The sequence below is a fragment of the Microtus pennsylvanicus genome, chromosome 21 (assembly GCF_037038515.1).
Source record: "Microtus pennsylvanicus isolate mMicPen1 chromosome 21, mMicPen1.hap1, whole genome shotgun sequence".
Classification (NCBI taxonomy): domain Eukaryota; kingdom Metazoa; phylum Chordata; class Mammalia; order Rodentia; family Cricetidae; genus Microtus; species Microtus pennsylvanicus.
Genome location: NC_134599.1, coordinates 27,931,039 through 27,945,559, shown reverse-complemented (window position 1 = coordinate 27,945,559; position 14,521 = coordinate 27,931,039). Strand labels below are relative to the sequence as shown.

Genomic DNA, 14,521 nt, shown 5'->3' with positions numbered 1-14,521 from the left:
CCAGAGCTGTGATGCCGGTTCCTATTTTGGAAAATGAATGGTAGTGGAATGGATCATTCAGAACAGGAAGAGTCGGGTTTTAGATGAAGGCTGCGAACATCTGACTGCAGCGGGGTCTTGGATGTGTCTGCCAGTCAAGGGTCCGGTTTGCCAAGAACCTATGCAACCCACGCGGGTCTGTGTGGATCGCCACATTCACTAATCGCTAACAGCTGCTCTCAGATATTTAAACATCTGCTGAATTTTGCGCACGCACTTTTAGGGCCATGTGGGGTAGGGTGCGAAGATCCTCGAGGCCCCCCCCTCCCCCCATCTTTTCAAAAGAAAAAGCCAAGCATTCAAATTAGCGGGAAGGCGGTTAACACCCGCAGCCCCGACTCTGCCGAACGCACCGCCGCTCGCCCAGAGGCACCGGGCACGTCGCCTGAAGCGAGGGCCTAACAGCGCCAACCGCCGCGGGGCCGCAACCGCTGCAGAGTCGCGCGCAGCGGGCGTTGCGCCGTCCGGACTTGAAGCCGGGCGAGGAATCCAGGCGGGATTCTGACGAACGGCCCCTCCATCCAATGGGACAGCAGATCGACTTTTCCCTCGCCAATAGGAAGCGGAATCTCGGCGAGGGGGCGGGAGCTCTTGGCTGAGGGATCCGATCCCGCCCGGCGGCAGTCGAGGCTCCGCCTGAGCGGCGGGGAGCGGATTAGGGAGGAGGGAAGACCGGAAGCCGGGGCCCCGGCCCCATCCTTACTTTCGCGTTTCCCCCCGGGGGCTGGGAGCTGCGAAGCTGGCGGAGGGAGAAGCCGGGGGCCGGCTGGGAGAGAAAGGGAAGCGTCCCCTCAGCCCGCGCTCCCTCCTCAGCCACGGGCTCCTGGAGCGCGCCGCGGAGGACGCCGGGGCCGCTCCGAGCCGCGCTGAGGAGGCGCAGCCCGCGGCGGGGACCGATCGGCGACATCTGAGGCCGAGCGTCTCCCACGCCACCTCGACCGCCGCCATGTCCTCCACCTCCTCCTCCCCGAAGGAGGAGACGTACGAGGAGGACCGCGAGTTCGAGAGCCAGGCCAAGCGCCTCAAGACCGAGGAGGGAGAGATCGTCTACTCGGCGGAGGAGAGCGACAATCGCCAGGAAGCGACGACGCCTCAGGCGGGGAGCGAGAGCGACGGCGGCGGCGAAGGCGATGCCGGCGAGGGAGGCAGCGGCGACGGCGGCGGAGGCGGCGGCGACGAAGGCGAAGAAGGCGACGGCGAAGAAGGCGACGGGGGAGACGAAGGGGACGGCGACGACGGCGATGAAGGAGGCAGCGGCGGCGACGAAGGCGGCAGCGGCGGCGGCCCTCGGAGCATGCCCCAGTCCATGGTAACAAAAGCGCGGCCGCGTCCCGTGTCACCGGGCCCGGGCGGGCGGGCGGCGGGCCCCGGCCTGCTTTCTTGCTGCGTGGATGCCGAGCGTGTCGCTGGGGACCTCCCTCGGGCTTAGTATTTATGGTTTGCTTAGATTTCCCGGGTCATGCCGGTGCCACGCCGGCTCGGGCTTCGGGTGGCGGGGCCTCGCCGAGTCGACAGTCGGGGCCCTGAACTTGGGGAGGGTCGCGGGGCGGGGGTGGCGGGGGCGGGTGGCGCTTCCGCTCCGGGAGTCGGTGCCGCGCGCCCGCGGCGGGCTCAGCTCTTTGTTAGTTGAACAACTCTGCCTGGGCTGTGCTGGGACCCGGCTGCGTGCAGCCCTCCCGGCCGCAGCATCCTCCCTGCGGGCACCAGCCCAGGAAGGCTCCCCTGGCCTCGTCTCCAAAAAAGCCGAGGCCAAAAGACAAATGACGCCCCCGTGCCCTAAACTCTAGCTCCCTTGCTAGTTTGTTTTGTCTTGGGTTGTGTGTGTGTGTGTGTGCGTGTGCGTGTGTGTGTGAGTGCGTGCGTGCGCTCGCGTTATTTTGCTTTTAAAAAGTGTTTGCGGGCATGGAGCCCATGCTGGGCTACCCGCTTTTTGGGCGGTGACTCAAGACAGTTTTCACATAAAAAAATGTTAATAAAAAAAAATGTGTGGGCAAGAGTGTGGCCGTGCTTTCAAGTAAAGGGTTTGCAAACGTTCCCGAATGACTTGAGTTCTACTTCAAAAGTTTGTCCCCACTGAAGAAGGAAATGAATTCAGAGCTGTGTTATACACGTTCCTCGAAGCCTCCTTATCAGAAATGTTTGCTGGAGACCGAAGGAATGTGGACAGCTTAACCCACAGCTTCAGTTCCATGGAGAGTTTAAGGAAACAAAGCATTCCAACGGTTTTGCCCCTCGTTGGAGCCCCTAAACTCTCTTGGTGACTAAGATATTCTATAAACATATAATACATTTGAGAGCAAATCTTCTGTGCATTTTATGAAGTTATAGAAGTCTTCCGCCATTAAAGGTGTTTCAACCCTTTTAATCAAAAGCAACTTGTCTTTGAAAAGTTTGTTTAAATTTTGTCTAGCTTAAATTAAAAAAAGAGTTACATGTGTGGATACTTAAGCTCCCATCCATGGCAGCCTCAGAAGTTGGATCGCCTGGAAATGGAGATAAAAGTAGTTAAGTTGTGAGTAGCCTGACTTGGGTGCTGGGAATCAAACTGTGGTCCATTGCCCCCAAGAGGACTGTGTGCTTTTCGGATGAGCCCTTCTTTCCGTCCGTTTGAACTAAATTAAATTCATTTTTGTGTGTGCATTGAAGCCTGCGTGTGAGGAGGTCAGGGGACAGTTTCATGTGAAACCTGGGGATTGAATTTCGGTCACTGGCATCACCTTCACCACCTGAGCCAGCTCACTGACCCAGCTTGAGTTATTAGGGGAAATTTTGATAAGAGTGTTTTTAAATACGACAATGTGATGGGTAAATTTGACCTTTGTTTTTTAGGGAATTGTTTTTTCTTGCTGTAACTGTGCTCATAACTGATTCTCGAAGGCCTTTTGGCCAAGATCAGGCATAGCTTCCATGCATTTGTTATTTGGGGACTTTTCTGTCAAGTTTTTTGAGATACTCCAGATGTGACTTGGGTGTGAATAAAGGAGATTATGGTCTTCTTAGAGACTCTTTTTTTTTTTTTTTTTAATTTTTCGAGACAGGGTTTCTCTGTGGTTTTGGAGCCTGTCCTGGAACTAGCTCTGTAGACCAGGCTGGTCTCGAACTCACAGAGATCCGCCTGCCTCTGCCTCCCAAGTGCTGGGATTAAAGGTGTGCGCCACCGTCGCCCGGCTTCTTAGAGACTCTTAAGATCACAAGCAACTGTTGGAAGAGGTGGAAATAGGGTTATAATAAGTGGTGTTGTGGTTCTTTTGCCAAAAGCCCTAGTTGTTTGTGAAGTACTTTTAAATGTTTTGGAAAGATACTTAAAACACTTGGCAGGAAAGATGGGTAGCTCAGTGGGCAAGAGTACTTGCAAATGCCTGAAAACCAGAGTTCAGTTGCTAGAGCCCACATGGTGGATGTTGTCCTCTGCCTTGTATATGCATGCCTTGGTGCACACACACACAGCGATAAATTTTTTGTTTTAAAATAGGCTATTTTTGAATGCTAGGGAGAAATATGTAATTAACATAAGTCAAAAGAGTGCAAATGGCATTGGGCAAGGGCTTGCGGTAGATCAGGAGTTTAGTCTTTCAATTTTTGTGACCTTGAGAAAGTCTACTTTTTAGTTTTCTTAGTCTGTAAGATGTGAAACTTGAACTGTATGTACTTTCCTTACTTGATGCTGTAGTAAACTAGTTAATACAACTTTCAAATGACCAAGGCAGGAATTGATGTATGTAGTTAAAATTCAAGTTGCTGTTCATCTTTTAGTGCTTAGGGCAAGGTGCTTTCTTTTAACTGCGTAGCTGGAGCTGGGGCTGGAGCTTGATGGCCTCAGTGGTACACTTGACTAGCATGTGCAGCTGTTTTTGGCTCTACCAGCGCTCCTCTCCAATAAATTTATTTATAAATTTAACAGTGGAACTGATGGGGTAATGTTAAGTTTAATGAAGACTCAGTTTTTCATTTTCAAAATTTTTCCTTATAATTTCCAGTACTATTTTGAAGTCATTGTAATTATGAAACATGTGCATAATAAAATTACTTTTATCAAGGTAGAGTCTAGCGCTCCATCCTGTTGAAATATTTTTTTATTTAACTGAAGACTTTGGCCTAATTTCTGTGATCCTTAGCCTATAAAAGAAATACATCTGTGTCAAACTGTTAGAGTAAATGCAGATTCGGTACAGTGATGAACTATCTTCTTAACTCTAATTGGAAATTTGTGAAGGGAGAAGTAAGGTTTTAAAGGATGCCTGCTGTTTGACTTTTCATGATTTAATAACTAAGTTTAAAGAAGAATGTGAATAAGAACAGTTAAAATGGGAATGGGTCCTTAGCAATGGTCTCAGTGTTTGAAGGTAGAGAAATAGGAAGGCTGGGTGTGGTGCATGCTTGTAATTCCAGTACCCAAGAAGTAGATGTGGGGAGAACTGGTGTGCTACTTGACCTATCTAGTGAGAGGGAGGGAGAGGAGAACGAGACGGGGTGGGATTGAGATGGATTGCTTTGAATGGTTTGGATTGGACAAATAAGATACCCCTTGGTGTCACAGAGCAAAAATTCCCAGGGCTTTTGATTCACTGGATTTCATTCTTGAACAAAGCTTAACTATGGGAGGTTCATGCTATGTATGTGTTATAATTACTTTATTCTTTTGGAGAAAATAGCTTATTATTTTTAAAATTTATTTTTGAGGCAGGGTCTCACTGTATACCCTTGACTGGCCTGGAACTCAATAGAGACCCACTTTCCTTCTGCCTCCTGTGTGCTGAGATTAAAGTTGTGTGTTTCACTATTTCTAACCAACTTATTTTTTATTGTGTGTCTGCATGTCACTGTGTGTGCCTAGTGCCCATGGAGGTCAGAAGAGGCCTCTGGAACTAGAGTGAAAGATGGTTGTGAGCCATTGTGTGGTACTGGAAACTGAACCTGGGTCTTCAAAAAGCAACAAGTGCTAAGCCATTTCTCCATAAGTAGCATTCTTAAATTTAGCAGGCATAATCTTCAAGTTCATTAGTTTTTATATCTTTTTAATTTTTAAGAAAAAAACCAGTCCTTTACATATTGGGGCTTCACTTACCAAAACCAATTTATTTACAGAGATGGAGTTTCAATTTATCTTGAAGATGAAGTTTTTCAAGTGTTGTATTCCATTCATGAGTAGACAGGCAAATCAAGGGTTGAATGATAACCAGCAGCTTGTAGTCCTAGCTACTCAGGAGGTTAAAAAAAAGTCTGGAGGACTACTGGAGCCTAGGCCATCAAGTCCAAGGTGGGCAGTATGGTGTCATAAAAACAAACCCAGGTACAATGGTACATGTCTGCAATCCCAGCAGTTCTAATACTCCTAAGTGGACAGAAGCAGAAAGATGATGAGTTGGATGTTAGCCTGGGCTTCAGACTCTTGTTTCAGCCAAGAAAGGTCAGGAATGGGTAGCAGTTGGGAGGCACGATAATCAGTAAAGACTTAGCTACATAGTGAGTTTGAGGCTAGCTTGGGTTCCAAGATTAGTAGGTATATAGTCTGGCCTTGACTATGAATGATGGTGATGTGAGTGAGAGGATTGTGGGCTTTTGCCATCACATCTACTGTCACGACCACCCTCAACCCGCAAGGATGACGCGACACCCGGAGCTCTTCTCACTGCAGTTTTATTCAGGACTTTATTCACAGCAATCTATCTCCTTCTCTCTCTCTCCTCTCTCCCCGGGCAAACCTCTCCCAGCCCTTAAGTAGGCATGGGCTGCCAAACCCGAACTGCCAGGTGGGCACTGCCTATAGGTTCACACATATGCAGGCAGCTGACAATCATTGAGTGATCATAGCATAGGTCAGGCCTTAGCCATCTCAGGAGTTAAGTATACATCTCCATCAGGTGTGACACCACGCAGCTCGCTACAATCTACTTTAGTTTGTATATAGGTAGGGATTATCAATACTGATTTAGCCGGGCGACGGTGGCGCACGCCTTTAATGCCAGCACTCGGGAGGCAGAGGCAGGCGGATCTCTGTGAGTTCGAGATCAGCCTGGTCTACAGAGCTAGTTCCAGGACAGGCTCCAAAGCCACAGAGAAACCCTGTCTCGAAAAACCAAAAAATAAAAAAATAAATAAATATCAATACTGATTTACCCACTAGTTTAGAAATCTGGTAATAGGATAATGTTGTAAGACTCAGTGGTAGAATAGTTGCCTAGCATGAGAGAAGTGTATTCCTTGATACCACAGCTACATACATGATATATACCTGATTTTAGGGTAGGTAAAGGCCTCTGCTGCAGAGGATTTCAGATTTCTTGTCACAGGTATATCTCAAATTGAAAAAACAGTGATTTAAGAAGAATGCTAATGATTGGGATATAGCTAAATTTGTGCTTGTCTGTGTGCATGAGATCATGGGTTTGATTTCCTGTGATGCATAAACAGTGTATTCTAGTGCATATCTAAAATCTTAGCGGGATGATCGGAAGTTCAAGGTTATTTTCTGCTACACAGCAAGCTTGAAGCTGGTCTTGAATGTATGAGAACTTGTTTTTTTGTTTTGTTTTGTTTTAAGTTAATAGTAGTCCCAGCACTCTTGGGAGGCAAAGGCAGGTGTATCTCTGTGAGTTCGAGGCCAGGATAATTTAAAGAGCAAGTTCCAGGATAGGCTCCAAAACTACAGAGAAACCCTGTCTACACACACACACACACAAATACAAATTTAGGGTAGAAGGGAGGATAGAAAACTATACCTCGAGGAAGGGAGTGGTAGACATATGGTTTGAAAAGAAAATTGTCTTTCAATTGGGAATGACTAGAATTTTAGTTTTTCAAAAATGAGCGATAGAGAAGTTTTTGTATTAAAGGGTTGGAAATTGGGTTCTGGATTAGCCAGGGCTACATAGTGAGACCCTATCTCAAACAAAAGTATGTATGGGAATATAATTAAAATTAGAGAATTGCCAAGATAGATAATTTAAGAATGGTAAATGATTGGGAATAAGGAAAAGTACAAGGATTATGAGGCGGTTTCTTTGCCTTCAGACTGAGAACAATCTCCTTTCACCCAAATACTATATTATAGCTAACATCTTCCAGCTTTTCTCTATAAGTTCTTTTTAAAATCTTTCCTTGACAACAAATAATAATCTTTATGGAGTACAAACTCATAATTTGTATGTAATACATGGATCAAATCGGAGCAGTAATATTTTCATGTCCTGCAGCTTTTGGAAATGATGTCAGTGTAGATTGTGAATTCTTTTGAGGGATTTTAAAAAATTGGTCTGTAATCCATTTTTTATGGGAAAGACCAATTTGAAAACTAGCCATTTTTTGCACTGTATTCATCATGGTCATTATTCATGATGGGCAATTCTTAGAGAAAAACTGGCAAAGGTAAAAGGCCTCTTCAAAAGTTACTGCCAAAATACAGGAAGAGAGAGCCTCTAGAAAAACAAAACAATTCAGAAGGTAAATTTTGTTATATGAAAGATTTAATTGGATTAGCATAAATAGAATCTTTTGAGTGCAGAAGGTGAATTTTATAATAGACTAAAAAGTGCAGTTAGAAGGCAGATGATGGACAGTTGGAGAAATATGAAAACAGACTGTTAGATTTGCCTAATCGAATTATTTTTGTCTTAGGAAAATGGTAAAGGTCATGTAAAAGAACATCATCATTGTTAGGATGTTGAGCTATTTAGTGATGAAGTATCATGAGGCCTACAACCCTGTTTCTTGTAGTTTAAAGAGAAAAGTGTCTAACTCTCTGGATGTAAAATGCAAGGGTAAAAGCCCCCCAAAGGGTGGGGGACACAAACAATACTGAGTGTTTTATGAAATAAAAAGCTGTAAAATAATTATTATATAATATGTAAGACAAGCAGAAAAATATTTAAAAAACACTCATGAGCCCACCACCTACTTCAGTACATCAGACATTGCCTATCACATTTTCCTTTCTGGCTGGAACACTTTTTAAAGGAATTTATTTTGGCCAGGCAGTGGTGGCCACACACATTTAATCCCTGCACTCTACAAGAGCTAGTTCTAGGACAGGCTCCAAAGCCACAGAGAAACCCTGTCTCCGGAAAAGAAAAAAAGAAGAAGAAAGAAAGGAATTTTGTGTATACAACAGTTCCCTATGTCCACTGTATGGGTTCTGGGGATTGGACTTGGTGTCAGGTTTGGTGGCAAGTGCCTGTGGCTTTACCCACTGAGCTGACTTCTGTTCTCAAGATCACTCTTCTTTAGAAATAAAAGTTTCAGAAACGGGCCTGAGTTTTTGGCCAGTCTGGTCTACATAAAGAAATCCTGTTTTAATAGCCCAAAGCCAGAGAGAGGGGTTTGGAAACTTACTAGAAATAAAAATTTCAAAGCAAGCATTCAATTTATCTTATTTCTCGGGTCTTTTGCTAACTTGTGGATTGTAATTTAGTTTGTCATGTATGTTTGATGTATGCGTGTGTATGTACCCTTTATAATGTAGAGTTGAATTTATTGAAAGATGCAGTTTAGACTTCGAAGTTAACTTGACATTCTTTTCTCTTCTCTAGGAGGGAGGTGGAAGTCATCATAAAGTTTCTGTTTCCCCTGTTGTTCATGTTCGAGGACTCTGTGAATCTGTGGTGGAAGCAGACCTTGTGGAGGCGCTGGAAAAATTTGGGACAATATGGTAAGGACAGCAGGGACTTAAATAAATATTGAAAATAACATGGTAGGACAATCACCTGCTTGATTGCTTGAGTTGTATGTAGCATTGCTGTATGTATGTATGTATGTATGCTTTTCTACGGGGAAAAAACTTCTCCCCCATATTTTGAGGTGCGGCAGGCTGGCCTGGAACTTGTGTTTTTCCTGTTTCAGACTGTTGAGTGCTAGGATTATAGGTGTCTGCCATCTTTGGAATCTTTTTGTTGTTGTTGTTTGTTTTTGTTTTTTTGAGACAGGGTTTCTCTCTGTAGCTTTGGAGCCTGTCCTGGAACTTACTCTATAGACCAGACTGGCCTCAAACTCAGAAACTGTCTGCCTCTGCCTCCCTGTGTGCTGGGATTAAAGGCATGTGCCACTGCGCCAGTCCTTGTTCTTCGTTTGAGGAGGAGGAGGGGTTCGAGACAGTGTTTCTCTGTGTAGTCCTAGCTGTCTTGGAACTTGATTACATAGCCAAGGCTCAAACTTAAAAAACTCCACCTGCTTCGGCCTCCCTTGTTGTGTTGGGATCAAAAGTGTGTGCCACTACCATCTGGTTGTTTTAATTTTTTAAATTTACTTGTTTATAGTATATGGAGGTCAGAGGATAGCTTGAGGGAGTCAACTCTCCATCATGTGTGTCCAGGGTCTAAAGTTAGTTGCTCAAATTAGTTTGTTTTGTGTTCTGTTCAGGTCTTTGTTTGCACTATACAAGCTAGGCAGACAACATTTTGCTACTAAGCCTTAAGCTTTTTAGTAGATGCTTAGATTGCTCATCACCTGCCACTCAATGAGTTTATAGGTAAAAAAGGTTTTGGTATTGAGTTGAAAATATTGACTCCTCATGTTTGTTGGCTCTTTCATTTCTCTTTTTGCTGTTTGGCCTTTCTCATATTCTTTTTAAACTTTTGGGTTTGCTTCTAGTTAATGTTTTATTTGTGTGTGTGTGTGTGTGTGTGTGTGTGTGTGTGTGTGTGTGTGTATGTGGTTGTTTTTTTTTTTTTTAAGAGACGGGGTCTCTACATAGCCCCTGCTGTCCTGGAACTCACAGAGATTCATCTGCCTCTTGAGGGGTAGAATCAAAGGTGTGCTTTGATAACTTCACCCAGCTAGAAAGCAATTTTCTTGCCAGGCAGTGGTGGCGCACTCCTTTAATCCCAGCACTTAGGAGGCAGAGGCAGGCGGATCTCTGTGAGTTCGAGGCCAGCCTGGTCTACAAGAGCTAGTTCTAGGACAGGCTCCAAAACCACAGAGAAACCCTGTCTCGAAAAACCAAAAAAAAAAAAAAAAAAAAAAAAAAGAAAGCAATTTTCTTATGACCAAATCTATAATAGGCCAGTTAACTTTGTTTTTAATTTTTCTGTTTCTAGGGGCCATTTTTAACTTGGCAACAAAAAATTTTTAGTTTGGGAGGCTGGAGAGATGGCTCAGTGGTTAAGAGCACTGGCTGCTCTTCCAGAGGTCTTGAGTTCAATTCCCAGCAACCACATGGTAGCTCACAACCATCTGTAATGAGATCTGGCTCCCTCTTCTGGCGTGCGAGCATACATGGAGGCAGAATGTTGTATACATAAGAAATAATAAAAAAAAATGTTAAAAAAATTTTTAGTTTGTGTGAAAGACATTCTTAAATTATTTACTTTTAAAGATTTGTTTACATGTATGCGTGTTTTGTCTTCATATATGTATGATTCCTACAGAGATCTTAAAAGAGGATGTTGGATCCCTAGGAACAAGTTAGAGTTGTGAATCACCATGTGGGTGCTGGGAACTGAGCCCTGATCCTCTGTAAGAGTAATAAGTACTCTTAATTGCTGAACATCTTATCCCCCCTTTTTATTTTTTATTTTTTTTTATCTTTTAAAGATTTACTTATTTATTATACATACAATATTCTCCCTTCATGTATCCCTGTGGGCCAGAAGAGGGCACCAGATCTCATTACAGATGGTTATGAGCCACCATGTGGTTGCTGGGAATTGAACTCAGGACCTCTGGAAGAGCAGTCAGTGCCCTTATCCTCTGAGCCATCTCGCCAGCACCCCCCTCCCCTCTTTTTTAAATAGTTTAAATAGTAAACCTGATGCCAGGGTTTCATCTAGAAGAAATAGTTTCTTTCCTGGGATTTATATTTTGTACTTATAGCTGATATAGCTTTAAATCAAAGACCTTACTGTGTCTCTGTTGACCTTTTAGTGATATAGGTAGAGATATCTAACCAGCCTCTTAGGTCAACTTATTATCTGCTGTGTGCTGGGCTCTGTTTCCGTCTTCTGAGGATATAAAGTTGTGTGAGGAAAACAGAGTAAGAGATCCTAGAATATGCCAGACTGTTTGCTAGGCAATTTGTATGCAGTAACTCTAATCTTGACCATAAGTCTCCAGTTTTATAAGTGGAAAATTACTCAATATAAAATGATGTGAGGGACCCGGTGTTGGTGGTGCATGTCTTTAATCCCAGCATCGGGAGGCAGAGGCAGGTGGATCTCTGTGAGTTCAAGACCAGTTTGGTCAACAAGAGTTAGTTCCAGGACCACCAAGGGCTGTTACACAGAGAAACCCTGCCTCCTTTAAAAAAAAATGTGTGTTTTTCATTTAATTTGTTTTTACTAACACTGTGCTATTGTCAGTTTCTGTTTTTAAACTGTGGGCCCTGGGTGCTTGTTTTGCAGAGCGTTTTGAGTACCTGACTTGATGTTTTTTGTTCTGTTTTAATTTTTAAGACAGGGTTTCTCCTTAACAGCCTTAGCTGTGCTGGAATTTACTCTGTAGATCAGGCTGGCTTTGAACTAGAGAGTCATAGGGATTAAAGGCAAGTGCCATCATGCCCTGATGATTTTTGTTTTGTTTGTTTTGTTTGTTGATATGATTAGACCATGTTGCTTGTATCTCAAGACAGTTGAAAGTTCTTACTTTTGAGTGCTGGGATCACCCCATTTATTATTCATTTTGTGTATTAAAATATATTTCCTCCAGAGGAATATATTTTCAAAAATAAATACCTCATCCTCTTGCTCATAGTTAACCAAGATTATTGTATTCTTGTAGTGTTTGTCTTTTTGTGAACTCTTTAAAGTATTTTGGCGTAAATTACTTGGATGAATTTTGGTCAATCTATGGTCACCTCTATTTGTCTGTTTTTAATAAGATAAAATAGAAGTAGTTAATTCTTAGTTATTGTTATGTGGGTATTTTCTTTTTTGAGATGAGCTGACTTTGAACTTGCAGCCCTCTTCTGCCTTCATACATATCCCAAGTGTTGAGATTATAACTTTTGCCACCATGTCCAGATAGTTTCTACTGTTTATCTTCAGGTTTTGCTTGCTGATCTTCTGTGGGGTTTTTAGTTTCTGTATCTTGATGTTTTCTAATTATTGCATGGGAGAGGGGTGTAAGTGATTGATGGAATTGGGCTTGAGTAGGGCATGAGATGAATAAGCTTTCAGTCATGGGGAGATTAAAGTCTGCTTTTACTTGACTGAGAGTAAATAATGTATTTTGATATTTCTTCCTTTTTAGCTATGTGATGATGATGCCATTTAAACGACAGGCTCTCGTGGAGTTTGAAAATATAGATAGTGCCAAAGAGTGTGTGACATTTGCTGCAGATGAGCCTGTGTATATTGCTGGCCAGCAGGCTTTCTTCAACTATTCTACAAGTAAAAGAATCACTCGGCCGGGAAATACTGATGATCCATCAGGTGGCAACAAAGTTCTCCTGCTCTCTATTCAGAACCCTCTTTATCCAATTACAGTGGTATGTATTTTAGTAGAACAAACTACCTCTATAATTAACCCCTGTAGTTTTTTTTTTTATCTGCCAACGACTTGTTTTTGTTTGTTTTGAAACATGGTTTTCACTGTGTAGCCCTGGCTGGCCTGGATCTTGCTATACCAGGCCTAGACCAGCTTGGCCTGGAACTCGAGAGATCACCTGCCTCTACCTCCCAAGTGCTGGGATTTAAAATGTGCAACATGCTTAGCTTTCTTTCTTTCAATTTTATTTGTTTATTTTTATTTTTATTATATGTATACAGACTTTTTGCCTGCATGTCTGTTCACATGTGTGCAGTGCCCTTGGAGGCCAGAAGAGAGCATCCCTTGGAACTGGAGTTACAGATAGTTGTTAGCTGCTGTGTTGCTGGAAACCTAGCCTAGGGTCTGAGCCATCAGTGATTCTCAACTGGCAGGTCATGATCCCTGTTTTTGGTTTTTCAAGAAAGGGTTTTTCTGTGTAGCTTTGGAGCCTGTACTGGAACTTGCTCTGTAGACCAGACTGGCCTTGAACTGACAGAGATCTCCTGCCTCTCTGCCTCTAGAGTGCTGGGATTAAAGGCATGCGCCATCACTGCCTTTTACCAGGGTCACATACCAGATAGTTTGCATATCAGATATTTACATTCTGATGCATAACAGTAGCAAAATTACAGTTATGAAGTAGCAATGAAAATAATTTTATTATTGGGGTCACCACAACATGAGGAACTATATTAAAGGATTGTAGCCTTAGAAAGGCCGAGCACCACTGGGATAGCCCCACTCCTTACCCTTTCAGTGTGGTTAATAGCTGGATATTGTGGGAGATAACCTCTGATCCCAGCACTCAGGAAGCAAAAGTGGGTAGATTTTTTTATTTTGAGGCTCTGCTGGTCTGTGTGACCAGTTAGGACTCCACAGTTAGATCCTCTAAAACAAGTTTAGTAATTAAGAGGAATGATATCTGTAAATTTTTGCTTTTTAAATAAAATAGAATATAGTTTTAATGTTTTTCTAAATGTAAAAAATGAAGAAATATTCTTTTTTTCTCTTTCTAGGATGTTCTGTATACAGTATGCAACCCTGTTGGAAAAGTACAACGGATTGTTATATTCAAGAGAAATGGGATACAAGCAATGGTTGAATATCCTTTATTTGTAAATGTGTTACTGATATATAGAAGTGTTTGTAATTCATTTTTTTTTTTCCTGCTTGGCATTTCTAGGCAAGTGGTGCTTTTTCCTCTTAGAGCAATCTTCTTGACTATTGTATAACCCTGGCTTGTCATCTGCCTACTTTGTGACTGTTGAGATTAAAGGTGTATACTGCCATACCCTACTTAGTTACATTTAAAACATGAAAGAACTGCAGTACTCTAGGGAATTTTACTCTTGGTAAAAATAACTTTGTACCACAGAATAGTCCATTAAGGTCTGGGGATTGAACCTAGAGGCTCTGCATTTGAGGCCAAGTATTCTAACACTGTTACTTCCTTAGATCTATTTGAGAACAAAGTAATTTTGTTTCCAGGTTGTAGATTGCCCTTCACTAAGAGGATAAAACCTACTCCATGTTCTACTATATAGTACTTCTAATAATTTGGAAGGATTAATGTAGATAATGTTGATGGTGTTCTATTTTCTTTGTTCTCAGTCTTTAAAATAAATTTTTATCAGTAAGGATTTATTTGTAAGTTTTAGTTGGGAAAACGTTTCCAGAAACAGAGTTAGTTTGGGTTATCTTTTTAGTTCCCTGGGAATAAAGAACAACTAAATTTAGGAAGCCATGTTTCCTTAATAGAGCTTTATGTTTGAGTCAGTCCTTTGTGCCCAGAAAGCTAAAGCAGCACTCAATGGAGCGGATATATATGCCGGATGTTGCACACTAAAAATTGAATATGCAAGGGTAAGTATTTCAACACCCCACCAAAGAAATATTTATGCTTTCAGTATTCAATTTAAACTAACTTACCTTCTTCGCTTTCAACAGCCAACTCGTCTAAATGTTATTAGGAATGACAATGACAGTTGGGACTACACTAAACCTTATTTGGGAAGACGAGGTAGGT

At 42.7% G+C, this 14,521-nt stretch overlaps 1 protein-coding gene across 1 annotated transcript in view; it reads left to right on the top strand.

The window, feature by feature from the left end:
• The first annotated feature begins 644 nt into the window (after positions 1-644).
• Hnrnpll (heterogeneous nuclear ribonucleoprotein L like) overlaps positions 645-14,521 on the top strand; it is a 32,896-nt gene continuing 19,019 nt past the window's right edge. The window contains exons 1-6 of the mRNA XM_075954973.1: positions 645-1,348; positions 8,565-8,683; positions 12,217-12,454; positions 13,512-13,597; positions 14,262-14,358; positions 14,443-14,515. Coding sequence (XP_075811088.1) covers positions 986-1,348; positions 8,565-8,683; positions 12,217-12,454; positions 13,512-13,597; positions 14,262-14,358; positions 14,443-14,515 — 976 coding nt within the window. The 5' untranslated portion in view covers positions 645-985. The remainder of the gene's footprint in view (positions 1,349-8,564; positions 8,684-12,216; positions 12,455-13,511; positions 13,598-14,261; positions 14,359-14,442; positions 14,516-14,521) is intronic.